Raw genomic sequence first — 13,939 nt, forward strand, 5'->3', positions numbered from 1 at the left:
CAAACAGAAGACAAATGCTTCCCATGTGTTTATCCCAGACATCTGCTTACTGAGATACCCAGCCATGTCTCTACCGTGCCCCAGATCTGTATTTCTGGGAACTAACAGGAAGGTATTTTGTCAAAGTTGCTCCCTTCTAAAACTGCTTGCCCTTTTTTTCACAGCTTTCTGCTCCTTTTACCCCCACCAAAGGGACAGTTTGTTGGTCTTGTTGCCTGTACTGTAAATATCTATGAGTTTTTTTCTTTAATGAACTTAATATTAATCTGAAATTTCTATTTTCTAAGTATAAACCACTAAGAATATGCATCCTTGTAAACTTGTAAAATTTACAAAAGCATAATACGCGTGAAAGAAAACCAAAAGCGACCCTCATACTAAATAAGTTACTTTTAATTCCAATTTTCAAAAGCACAAGCACCGAAACTTACTTCATAGATTGAATGTGACAAGACACTCAAGCCTCACAAGGTCACAGCCCATTGTCCTGTAACTGACGGGCTTATTGTCATCAGAATCTGTAATCAGGGTCACAGCCTTGGTATGATGAAGTGCTTAGACCTACGTTCATAGTCTATGGAAAGTTTCTAGGCTGGGCATGATGGTGCACCCTCAATCCTAGCACTTGGGGAGGCAGAGGCAGGTAGATGTCTATGAGTTTGAGGCTAGAATGTAGTTCTAGGATAGTCAGAGTTATATAGAGAGAAACACTGTCTCAAAACACCAAAAAAACCAAAAAACAAACAAAAAAAAGAAAAAACAAAAAACAAAACTAAAACAAGAAAAAAGAAAGATAGAAAGAAAGGAAGACAGAAAGACAGACAGACAGACAGACAGACAGACAGACAGGAGGAGTAAGCAATCCTTTTTAGGGCAACATAATCATAAACAGCATTTTTAAAGATCAAATGCCTTTTGAGGTTAGCAGGTTAAGAGAAAACAGGGGTAGAGACTAGGCTCCATGGTCAAAATGGCCGCCTCTCTACTGTGGAAGATGCAAGAGCCTTGTCCATGCAGGTTCCCACTTGGTCCTGAGCAGCCAGAATAGCACCTGACATGGCAAAGGCACATGTTCACTCAGTGAATGAGAAATGCAAATCAGGTGAAGCTGTGATTGGACCCCCAAACTTACGAACACTGCCCTAACGCAGTCCCAGATGAGTGCTGTTTTAGCCAATAAAGCAACTTTTAAAATAATATATTTTAGAGCATGTATTACTTGAGTGAACTTTAGATGTCTATAGATACTCATGAATACCTAAACCAGACTGCTCTTCCAAAACAGCAAAACAAAAGAAAAAGAGACTGTTATGCTGTTGGCTAAAAGAAAGGATTGCTTTTACACTTCAAAGTATGCCGACATGCTCATACCTGGTTCTGTTGATGCAAAGAAGCTGGACTTCTGGGTCCGAAGAAATATTTTTTATTAAGGTACTTGTTTTTAATGTATATAGACTTTGCCTCTCTTTGCTTTTGGTCTTTAAAAATGATTCTTCGGAACTGTTCGATATCTATCCAACACATAAGGTCGATACTGGAAACAAAATAGATTCCTTCTTAGTGATTCCTCTCCATTCAGTTAAACACCAGTCAAACTGCTGACACCCAGGAGGTGGCTGTCTGATTAGCTAACTGACTGATCAGACCAAGGAGCCAGAGAACAGCACAGCCTCATCCCCACCTAGCACAGTCAGACGGATCTGCTGTTGCAGCATTCTCAATCCTTGATAAATCTGACTTGTGGCAAGGAACATTGGGGACAGAAGTGATTTCTCAATCACTGGAGGTGTCTCAGAGCTGTCAATGCTAAACTAGTGTCTTCAATTTCAAATACGGGGGCCATGGCACACATATATCATGTGATTTAATAAAGGGGACAGTTGAGAATAGTCCTCATCTTGATGAGGAAAAGGTGAAGTTTGGCCCTGAGTTCAAACTAGTTTGCCTTAAGGTGAGAGAGAAAAATATGATCAATATTTCAGTTTAGAGAACACACATTTCCAAAACTACAATGTTTGATTTATATATTAGTTAATAAAATTGAGACATTTCCCAGAAATTCTAACATGAACACCAGAAAAAAGGAAAGTTTTTTTTTTTCAAGCTAGCTGGTACTAAAAATCCCAGCAAACCCTGCATAACTGCTTAAAATGCCACCTGGAAGGTTACTAGCAACCGGCCTTGATGCAAAATTATCTAAACAGACCTCAGATATTTTTGTTTGGTTTTTATTGACATAGACATAGATCTACTAAGGGGAGGTTGGTGAGGAGAGCTGGACTCTCAGAAGTGTGGCGAATCTGAGAGCTCAGGGGAGAACACCACTTCTGCTTATATTCCTGGCCCAAGAGGAACCCGCTTAGCATCCTCTAGACACAGAAACCTAGGAACTGTCAGGGGTCAGACACTTCTGGTCTCTGCCTGCTCCCAGAGCAGAAAACCAGTCGCCAGGATGGGAGAAAGCCAGTCTCAAGGAGTGCTGACACACAAGCATAGAGGAGGGTCAAGTCACTGTCAGAGACATCAAGACCAGCTAACACCAGAGACAACCTGATGTCGAGAGGCAAGCGCAGGAATCTAAGCAACAGAAACCAAGACTATTTGGTACCATCAAAGCCCAGTTCTCTTACAGGAAAACACAACCAAACAGGTGAAGGAATTGAACAAAACCATCCAGGATCTAAAAATGGAAATAGAAACAATAAAGAAATCACAATAAGAGACAACCCTGGAGATAGAAAACCTAAGGAAGAGATCAGTAGTCATAGACCTAAGCATCACCAACAGAATACAAGAGATGTAAGAGAGAATCTCAGGGGCAGAAGATACCATAGAAAATATTGACACATTGGTCAAAGAAAATGCAAGACGCAAAAAGCTCCTAAATGAAAACATCCAGGAAATCCAGGACACAATGAGAAGATCAAACCTAAGGATAATAGGTATAGAAGGGAGTGAAGACTCCCAACTTAAAGGGCCAGTAAATATCTTCAACAAAATTATAGAAGAAAACTTCCCTAACCTAAAGAAAAAGATGCCCATAAACATACAAGAAGCCTACAGAACTACAAATAGATTGGACCAGAAAAGAAACTCCTCCCATCACATAATATTCAAAATACCAAATACACAAAACAAAGAATAGTAGAAGCAGTAAGTGGAAAAGGTTGAGTAACATATAAAGGCAGACCTATCAGAATTACACCAAACTTCTCACCAGAGACTATGAAAGCCAGAAGATCCTGGACAGATGTCATACAGACCCTAAGAGAACACAAATGCCAGCCCAGGTTACTGTATCCAGCAAAACTCTCAATTAACATAGATGGAGAAACCAAGATATTCCATGACAAAACCAAATTTACACAATATCTTTCCCACAAATCCAGCCCTACAAAGGATAATAGCTGGAAAACACTAACACAAGGAGGCAAACCTCACCCTAGAAAAAGAAAGAAAGAAATCTTCTTGCAACAAACCCAAAAGAAGAGAGCCACATAGTTCCACCTCTAACAACAAAAATAAGAGGAAACAACAATCATTATTCCTTAATATCTCTTAACATCAATGGACTTATTTCCCCAATAAAAAGACATAGACTAACAGACTGGATACAGAAAGAGGACCCAGCATTTTGCTGGCTACAGGAAATACACCTCAGTGACAAAGACAGACACTAACTAAGAGAGAAGGACTGGAAAACAACTTTCCAAGCAAATGGTCTGAAGAAATAAGCTGGAGTAGCCATTCTAATATCCAATAAAATCAACTTTCAAAAGGATAAGAAAGGATACTTCATATGCAAACAAAAAACCCACCAATATGAACTCTCAATCCTGAATATCTATGCTGTAAATGCATGGGGGCACATACATTCATGAAGGAAACCTTACTAAATCTCAAAGCACACATTGCACCTCATACAACAACAGTGAAGACTTCAACACCCCTCTCTCAGCAATGGACAGATCATGGGAACAGAAACTAAACAGAGACGTAGAGAAACTAACAGAAGTTACGAACCAAATGGATTTAACAAGCATTTATAGAACATTTCACCCTAAAACAAAAGAATATACCTTCTTCTCAGTACCTCATGACACCTTCTCCAAAACTGACCATAATTGGTCACAAAACAAACCTCAACAGATACAAGAGGATTGAAATGATCCCACGCATCCTATCAGATCGCCACAGACTATGGCTGGTCTTCAATAACAACAAAAACTACATAAAGCCCACATACACATGGAAGTTAAACAACACTATACTCAAAGATAACCAGGTCAAGAGAGAAATTAAAGACTTTTTAGAATTTAATGAAAATGAAGGTATAACATACCCAGACCTATGGGACACAATGAAAGCAGTGCTAAGAGGAAAACTCATAGCTCTGAGTGCTTCCAAAAAGAAACTGAAGAAAACTTACATCAGCAGTTTGACAGCACACCGAAAAGCTCTAACACACACACACACACACACACACACACACACACACACACACACACACACACACACAAAAGCAAATGCACCCAAGAGAAGTGGATGGCAGAAAATAATCAAACTCAGGGCTGAAATAAACCAAGTAGAAACAAAAAGAACTATACAAATAATCAACAAAACCAGGAGCTGGTTCTTTGAGAAAATCAACAAGATAGAGAAACTCTTAGCCAGACTAACCAGAGGGCAGAGAGAGAGAGAGTATCCAAATTAACAAAATCAGAAATGAAAAGGGAGATATAACAACAGAATCTGAGGAAATTAAAAAAAGCCATCAGATCCTACTACAAACGCCATAAGAACAGTACCAACCAACCAGAACTCCCAGGGACTAAACCACCACCCAAAGAGTACACATGGACAGACCTATGACTCCAGTGGCATATGTAGCAAAAGATGGCCATGTTGGGCACCAATGGAAGGAGAACCCTTTGGTCCTGTCAAGGCTGGAATGTAGGGGAATGTCCGGGTAGGAAGGAGGGAAGGGATGGGTGGATGGGTAGGGGAACACCCTCATAAAAGAAGGGGAGAGGAATGGGATAGGGGGTTTATGGATGGGAAACCAGGAAAGGGGATAACATTTGAAATGTAAATAAAATATATCCAATAAAAAAAATCTACTAGCAAGCTATTATTACAGCGTAAATAAAAAGCAGTACCAAAAAGGATTATTGGTTTTTTTTTACTGATAAGTGTATTTAAGAATACATATTTCCTCACCTTGAAGAATGAGACTCTAGAAATTGACGGAAATGTTCGAATTCTAGTTTGTTGTTAAGTAAGTCATTAAAGGTAAAGTACTTGTATTCCTCAGGAACATTCAGCCAATACTCTGTCTGTTTAGAGATGTCTGAGAGTGACAGTGCAGCCGTCACAGACCCGGCAGTGTCCTGTTGACAAACCCTCCATGAATAATCTTGGAATGACACAGATTATTACAGTTTGAAACAGAGAAACTGAAGGAAACGCACTGTCTGGCCAAGGTCAGTTAGCAATTGATAAGCTGGCTATGTGAGCTCCATGCTCACATTCTGAAGTCCTGATTTTTTTTCCTGTGGCTTTTTACCCCATTCCTTCTTAATGAATATTTAGTAAACATTTACTAGACATAAACAAGTATTCTGTGCACATGTGTGTGAGAGCACAAGTTCATATGGATGGTCATGTATAAAATAATTGCTTCAAATACTACTTTTATTTCTTAGTAATATGGAAATCCCTTTTATAATAGAAGCAAAATTATAAAATTATACTATCACCCAGAGATAATTACCATCCCCATGCTTATATAGTCTCTTAGTCTCTCTATATACATAGTTTTCAATAACCTACATATGTATACATATATAAATATAAAGATCCTATATTTATATATTTATAAATTTAAAGTAAAACTATATTATATTTAAATATCTTAAGCATATAACTATAATAAATAATAAATATATTACATTTAAATATCTTGTATTTAAATATTTATAAATACATTTATTTTATATTTATATATGAACATAGCATATAATATAATACATTATATATTATATATAATAATATATAAATATATGATACATAAATATAACATGCTTATATAATATATAGTTATATTTATATATTAGATATGTGCATATATAGTTTATTAAAATGAGGACATGATCATGTACCTGTGGCTTTGTAATATATTCTTTATCTTAATAATATGTAATGGACATAAAATATTTTTCTATAACTCCCTGGGAACTGGAGTTACAGACCCTTGTGAGCTACCTCATGACTCCAGGAATTGAGCCCTGGTTCTCAGTGGCTCTCAACTACTAAATCATCAGTTAGTATAAACCGCATACAATTGCCAGTGTAGCCAACTGACCTTGAACTCACAGAGATCCGCCTGCCTCTGTCTCCCTCCTGAGTGCTGAGATTAAAGGTGAGAGGTGTGTGCAGCACACCAGCTTGACATCAGTGTTTTTATTCCATGTACTTTTATGTAACTGTGGGTCCTGAACAGTAACTCAACTTCTGTGTAGCTGTATACATTCGATTTTATGTTTTTGTGGGTCTATTATGATTTATGTAATCAGTTGAGCTGGGCATGATGGCACACACCTAATACCTCCCAGCTGTGGGAGGCTGTAGGAAAGGGTGGTGGGCTCTGGCTATGCTCAGCTGCATGCTAGGGAAAGGCCACTTTGGTTTCCATGAGATTGTCTCAAAACAAACAAATACATGTCTCAATTTTGTAAATAAAATAAGAGGTAATATCTTAACCAATCCTGTGTTCTTTTTACTAACTTTTCCAACTATTTATTGTATTTTTCTTTTTTAAAATCTGTTGCTATAGGCATGATAGCTTCCTTTTGTTCAGAGAATGCAACTGAACTCTTGTAACTTGACAACAAATGTAATTCTAGGAAATGGGCACAGTTTAAGAGAGTATCCTGCGGTGTAGTCCCCAATCTTAGGAGAAACAAATGGCTTGACTCCTCGTGTGGCTCTGACTTAGTTTTCTCAGCTATGCTGAACATGTCTTTATAATGCTGTGCCCTGTCAAACGTAGCAAGCATGCTAGGCAAAGGGGCAGCAGGATGGTGATTCCAAGTCCCCGTCTCACTACTGTGCACCTTATTAAGGTCTCCTCCCAGCAGGACAAATGGTGGTGAGTGTCCAGGGATTCCAAATGGAGATTTTCTATGTGTAGAGTGTCTTACCTCAGCCTTCTTGGAAACTGCTTCTTTATGCAAAGCATGTAGCTTTCTGAAGGATGTGGAATCCAGCTGCCGAGTCTCTTCTTGTAGTTCCACCTAGAAAACAAGACTTATAATACTAGTAGAGTGTGCATTATGAAAAGGGGGACAGAACACACAGTTTACCAAAATCAGTGGACTCTTGGAAAGAAGTAAAGTGCTTCCGAGGCAAGAGCAGAAAGCTCTATGTCAGGCTGGAGAGATGGCTCAGCGGTTAAGAGCACTGACTGCTCTTCCAGATGTCCTGAGTTCAATTCCCAGCAACCACATGGTGGCTCATAACCATCTGTAATGGAATCCGATGCCCTCTCCTGGTGTGTGTGTCTGAAGACAGCTACTGTGTACTCGTAAACATAAAATAAATAGATCTTAAAATAAGAAAGCTCTATGTCATTAAAAATATTAGCTACAATGAAGTGACATCAGATATACACAAGGAAAAATGGACACAGTTGCTGTCAATGTCCTCTTCCTCTCTGGGCACACCACAGATAATGTAAACGTGTTGATCACAGGTTCAGCTTCAGGGAGACAGTCAAAGCTGCAGGCTGTATGAACCTAGTACTTCACAGGAGGATGACAAAAGACAGTGTTGTTTCCTGGTCTCCTCCTAAATGTATGTATTATTGCTATAGCAAAAGAGAAGGCAGTTGGTCAAATTACTGCTCACAGCAGCAGGTCTGTCTTCCTACCACGTAAGGTACCATGTTTTCTAGGCAGAGAACAAGACACTCTCCAATTTTCTATTGCAGAGAAAAGCCCATTTGGCTGGCTGGCTGCCTGGGAACTTTCTGTATTTATATAGGGTAGCTTGGATGTCTATTTGAAACTCCTGGGGACAAGTCTACATTACATCATCAGTCAGGCTTTTAGCCCTCTGGACTGAAGTTAAGGAAGATTCTAGAACTAAGAATAATTTCCCCTCTTTCATTAAGAACAGTACCTAATCCACCTTACACATTTTTATAAGGTTCATTTGCTAATACCAAAATTTTTCAGTTCAAAGCAATTATAATTCCAAATTTCCTTTATAATCCAAGGGTCCTATAGACTTCATATTTCTTTTAAGAAAGTTAGTAATATTATAAATGAGTCAAGAGAGGCTTTTAAAATATCACATGATATTCTAATTTTTGTAGTGTAATCTATACACTCATAGAGGGGATACTATGTTAATTTTTTAGCATGGCAAGAATTAAGGAGTAAAAATCTAATTACTTTGGTTACTGAATTTATTAAGGTTTTAGAGTTGTTTTAGACACAACCTAATAGGGTAAGTCTATGCAAAGTGTTTCTCTATTAATTCTATCATAATTGCTTAATTTATCCTTCTTGGTAGACATTCAAGTCCTTCGGTAGATACTAATAAACACCCCCACCCCCACCTCCACCCTCCACCCTCCACCCCCACCCCCAACTCCCATACACAATGACCTCACACACCAGGCACCTGTGTTTACCGGATAGAAAAAAGACCCAAGGGCAGTGTTAATATGTGATTCAAAAGAAATATCTCAGGACTTTTTCTCTATCCATCTCTGATGGTAATAAAAGTATTCCAGTGCAGAGGTTTAAAATGACATCTGTTGGGATGTAAAAAGCTGTGTAAAAACTTATCCTGTGAAACATTAGGATTTGAAGAACTCCTGTACTTTAAATGGAAGCGCTAAAGACTGAGGTTCTGCCCTTCACGATACACGGGAAGAATTTAGGGTTCCTATGGATGTGATATTTATTGCAGCCCATGCAGCATAAAGTGAGAAGGTTCTTTTCTGTTTGTCATGCGACCATGGTGGGAAGGTGAGTAAAAGACAACACCCATCTGGCCAGTTTGCAGAAAGTAAAAGCTCACATTTTTCTTTTGAGAACTTTTGTGCAGAGAACTAAGGATGACAGAGATGAACTCTTTTAAGAGACAATGGGAAAACTAGCAAGAAAAAATATTTAAAAATAAGCAGTTAATAAGCATTTTCCTGGCTGAGCCTCAGTCCATCAGAGGCCATCGCTCTCCTACAGCACTATTGGACATCACACCTTTCTGTAAGACACCTGGTCTGACATCACCATCTGTGTCCAGGGTTCCAGAAGGTTGAGAAGGATAAACTCCTCTGCTGTGTCAAAAAGGTCTTCGAATGGGGGCTGTATTTTTATGTAAATGTCTTTCTTCTCTTCCGGATGGAGTCCAACATCGAGACTGGCTGATGGAGCGATGTATGTGGCGAAAAGATACTGAGAGAGGGCGTGGGACAGAGGGAAAGGGAGAAGCACAGTGGTTAGCACACACACAGGCAAAGACAGCAGCAAAACCACATACAGCACAGCAATGCTCCTCCTCTCCCTTTCCACTAGAAATTAGCGACCAGACATTGTGTGCTCAGATAATGAGTGTCAATTCAATCCTGTATGCCAGGCAAATCCTGTACCACTGAGTGACAGACACCCCCGGCCTTCTAAACTGCTTTGAAGGTGTCCTTTCCTAGTCAGCCTGCACTCCCAGCACTCAGGGCACAGAGGCAGAAAGATCAGTTCAAGATCACTTCAGCTTCATAGTGAGATCATATAGTGAGTTGTCATAGCCAACATGGGCTACAACACTGTCTCAAATTAAAAACAAACAAAAGCCTTAAGAAACAAAAGCCAAGGTTATATGAGCTGAAAATCTGGCTATCTTCTAGTCTAGATGCCAAACTCCCAGCCTGCTTAATTGCTGAGTTCCAAGAATGGCTAATTGTCCTTTTTTTGAGCATAAAATGTCTCCATCTGGTGTCCAAAGCTGTGGGACAGATATAGGAAGGTGGTAGGAGTGAATAGGAAGATAGGCCTAGGACTTCTGATGGCCTCCCACAAATGTCCATCCTGCCTGCTCAGTTGACTTGTTGCTCAATCATAGTTAACATACTTAGGAAGCAATTTGATAACAGTCATATCACACACACACACACACACACACACACACACACATGCATATATTATATAATTATATATGTAAGTGTGTGTGTGTGTGTGTGTGTGTGTGTGTGTGTGTATACAAACACACATTTTAAGGCATAGGAAGTACTGTTCTTCACATGACTCAGACCTGTAGGACCAGCAGAGGCCAGGACCAGAGAAAAGGTCCAGAAGAGTCCCAGAGGAGCCCACAGAGGTTCAGAAATCCAAGGGAACTATGGGGAAAGAACTTACAGGCTCACCCTGTCACCTGCAGGACCCCAGGGACTCTGGGGCTCCCACCCTACCTCCCCACATCATAGCACTTGGAATCTGCTAGAGGTCCAGAGGACTCGGAGACTTCCCTGTTCAGCTCAGGGACGCTGACTTGCTCCATTCTCCACGCTGTTCGCTCTAAGGCAAACTGCACTTCACCATTTGTACGTCCATCTTATTCCCACGCCTGTTCTTTCTTCTTCCATCCTTACCCCTCCTCTTTTTACCCAATTCTGACTTCCCATAGACTTAACAGTGTCTAAATCTGTGCCCCCAAGAGCATCCCAACTCTCCCCTCTGACCTACTTTATTGAACTCTGGTTATTATTTTTTTTTCAAAATCAACATTTAGCCTGTATACTTATCCACCTAACTTCCTTCCCACTCCTGATCCTAGTAACTAAAATCCAAGCATCCCCACACTGTCTTTGATTGCTTATCCTCCCACAGGTGTTGAAAGCAGAGGGGCCAGTGTTGCCAGCTGCTAGTTCAGTGTTCGAGTAGCTCTATTACCAATTAACAGTGGCTGTTCCGGGTGCCCACAGAAGAAGACATAAGCTTACACCAGATACCCTGAGCTCCTGGAGTAAGCAATTATTCTTCTCAAGGACATACTACCACTGCCAAGCCTCATGTGAGCATTGTAAATATGTCAAGTTAAAGAATATAACTGATGGGGGCTGGAGAGATGGCTCAGAGGTTAAGAGCACCTGACTGCTCTTCCAGAGGTCCTGAGTTCAATTCCCAGCAACCACATGGTGGCTCACAACCATCTGTAATGGGGTCTGATGCCCTCTTCTGGTGTATCTGAAGACAGCTACAGTGTACTTATATATAATAAATGAATAAATAAATCTAAAAAAAAAAGAATATAACTGATAAAACATAAAGCAGGCAGCAATGTTATGTCTGATATGTAAATTCCCACACAGGAGCATAAGAAACACAAAAAAACAAGTCAGTATAAGTCTTCCAAAAATCATTAGCCCTCATTCATCTTGTGAGAGAGAGAAGACATCCTAGACAAAAGTAACATGATTATAAATGTGTGCGAAGACACAAAAAGTGATGAGAGAAGACAGGCAGTGGGTGATTGGGAAGAAACAATGAAGAAAAACCAGCCTGAAATGTTGGGGATAAAAAGGCATTAAGTCTACAAAACATGGGATGGTCGTAGTGTCAGATTGGCTAAGGAGAGGCAGAGAAGCCAAGTCTGCAAACAAGGGGGAGAAGGTGGGCAGCACAGTGTGGACACAGACAAAGTCAAAAGAAGGTGCCAGCGCACAAGTCAGGATGAACAGGACAGTCTGAAAGACCCAGTCTGTGGAGAGTGAGCACAGAGGGAGAATCTCGTTCTGAAGGCAGAGAAAACATTTTCAAAAGGCTCATGCAGACAATATGCCAGTTAAGAAAAGAGATGCGAACTAGATACTGGAGACGGCTAATGACCAAAGAGAGAAGACCAGAAATAGGAACTGCCCCTTATCATATTATAACTAAAACACTGAGTGTGCAGAGCGGTATCTGAAGTTGCAAGAGAAACATTAAGTCACATACAAAAGCAGCTTCATCCAAATAATAGCAGAGTTGTTAACTGAAACTTTGAAAACTCAAAAGATTCTGGGCAGGTAGACTTCGATTTCTGAATGGCAGCTGCCAACACAAACTGCTGTACCAACTCCTATCATGGCTGAAGGAAAAATAACTTCCCATAGCTAAAACAAAGAGCCTATGACTACTTAACCATCCCTACCAAAGACACTTAAGGAAATCTTACATAACTAAGAGGGGAAAAGCATCCAACCATGATCGACAGGAAAGAATAAACCAAACTAGAATATTAAAGCAAGAGGAAAAACCAAACACTGCAAAACCAAAATATGACAGGAATTAATGCAGATCTCTCAGAAACAGTTTTGAATATTAACAGATCCTAACTCCTCAACCAGAAGGCACTAGATCACCGCAAACACTGGGAACCATGTGTTTGCTACCTCCAAGAAACACACCTCATCACAAAAGGTAGATAACTGCCTTCAAATAAGCAGATGGAAACAAGGGTCAATAGACCTAGGGATAAGCAAGGGTCACTGCTCTAACATCTGACTACATAGACTTCAAAACTAGTGAGAAAAGAGAAAGGTCACTACTTGTGACTAAGGGACCAGTCCACCCAGGGGACATTATGATTCTAACATGCATGCTAAAACATGCTGCAGCCAGTTTCATGCAAAACAGTACACTAGATGTAAAGTGACAGACTGACCCAAGCACCAAGGTCCCGGGTGTCAACATCCCACCCTCACCAGCTGACCAGTCGCCCACCAAAACACAAGAGAAATACCTCAATTAAATGCATTATGGACCAAATGGACTTAACAGGCGTATCTAGAATTCTATTCCACCCAAACACCACAAAACACACATTCTTCTCTGAGGCCCATGGAACTTTCCCCAACATAGATTATATTAGGGCACAAAGCAGATTATGAACAAATTCAGGAAAACTGAACTAGTTCCCTGTATTCTAGCTGATCACGATTGAATAAGGACGTAAAGCAACAGCAAGAGAAGCTCTAGAACATGCTGGCCCGTGGGGGCGGGGAGCGGGAGCACACTATTAACAATGAGCGGGTCCCAAGGAATCCAGAAGGAAAACTTTCTTGGAATCAAAAACAAAGCCACGGCATCTGAAGACTCATGGCATACACTGAGAGCCATTCCAAGAGGATGATTTTTAGCTCTAAGTGCCTACAAGGTCAGTGTGAGGGCAGAGAGATGCTTTAGAATGGGGGGGGGGGCGTCCTGCTCTTCCAGAAGACCAGAATTTAGTTCCCAGGGACCACACTGGGCAGCTGGAGAGGATTTGACACCCTTTTCTGGTCTTAAAAGGCAAATCTTTAGACAAACTAAGCAAAGGAAAGAGAGAAGACCCAAACTAATAAAATTAGAGACAAAAGGCAGCCATTAAAATGAACATGAATGAGAAGATCATTAGATGTTACCTAAAATACAGATTTCACTAAATTGGAAAAAATGTTAAGTAATGGATAAATTTATAGACACATGTGACCCATAAAAATTAAACCAGGATGAGATAAACCGTTTAAACAGATGTTTAATATGCAATGAAATTGAAGCTGTTAATTTATAAGTCTCCCAACTAAAAAGTCAACACTATTTCTATATTGATTCACTGGTAAATTTTACCAGACCTTAAAGAAGAATTAGCACTGATGCTTTCCAAACTAGTCCATAAATAATGAAGGGACATTACTCAACTCCCCTTACAAAACTAGCGTTTTCCTGATTCTAAAACAAGACAAAGATAAAACAAAGAAGATTGCAGACCAATCTCTCCTGTGAACATAGAAGCAAAAATTCTCAACAAAATACTTTCCAACTAAATTCAAGAATACATCAAAAAGATCATTCATCGGAATCAAGCCGCTCTTGTTCCAGAGTTGCAGGCTTGGCTCCCTGTAGGTGAATAACAA

The 13,939-nt window shown here is 40.0% G+C and overlaps 1 protein-coding gene across 8 annotated transcripts in view; it reads right to left on the minus strand.

Moving 5' to 3' along the window:
• Rgs22 (regulator of G-protein signaling 22) overlaps positions 1-13,939 on the minus strand; it is a 120,215-nt gene that overhangs the window by 19,299 nt on the left and 86,977 nt on the right. For all 8 annotated transcript variants that reach the window (NM_001447182.1, NM_001447183.1, NM_001447181.1 and 5 more), the window contains exons 15-18: positions 9,273-9,467; positions 7,203-7,295; positions 5,221-5,390; positions 1,372-1,534 (exon numbers count right to left, since the gene is read on the minus strand). In NM_001447182.1, coding sequence (NP_001434111.1) covers positions 1,372-1,534; positions 5,221-5,390; positions 7,203-7,295; positions 9,273-9,467 — 621 coding nt within the window. The remainder of the gene's footprint in view (positions 1-1,371; positions 1,535-5,220; positions 5,391-7,202; positions 7,296-9,272; positions 9,468-13,939) is intronic.

This window comes from Rattus norvegicus, chromosome 7 (genome assembly GCF_021556685.1).
Source record: "Rattus norvegicus strain SHRSP/BbbUtx chromosome 7, alternate assembly SHRSP_T2T, whole genome shotgun sequence".
Taxonomy (NCBI): domain Eukaryota; kingdom Metazoa; phylum Chordata; class Mammalia; order Rodentia; family Muridae; genus Rattus; species Rattus norvegicus.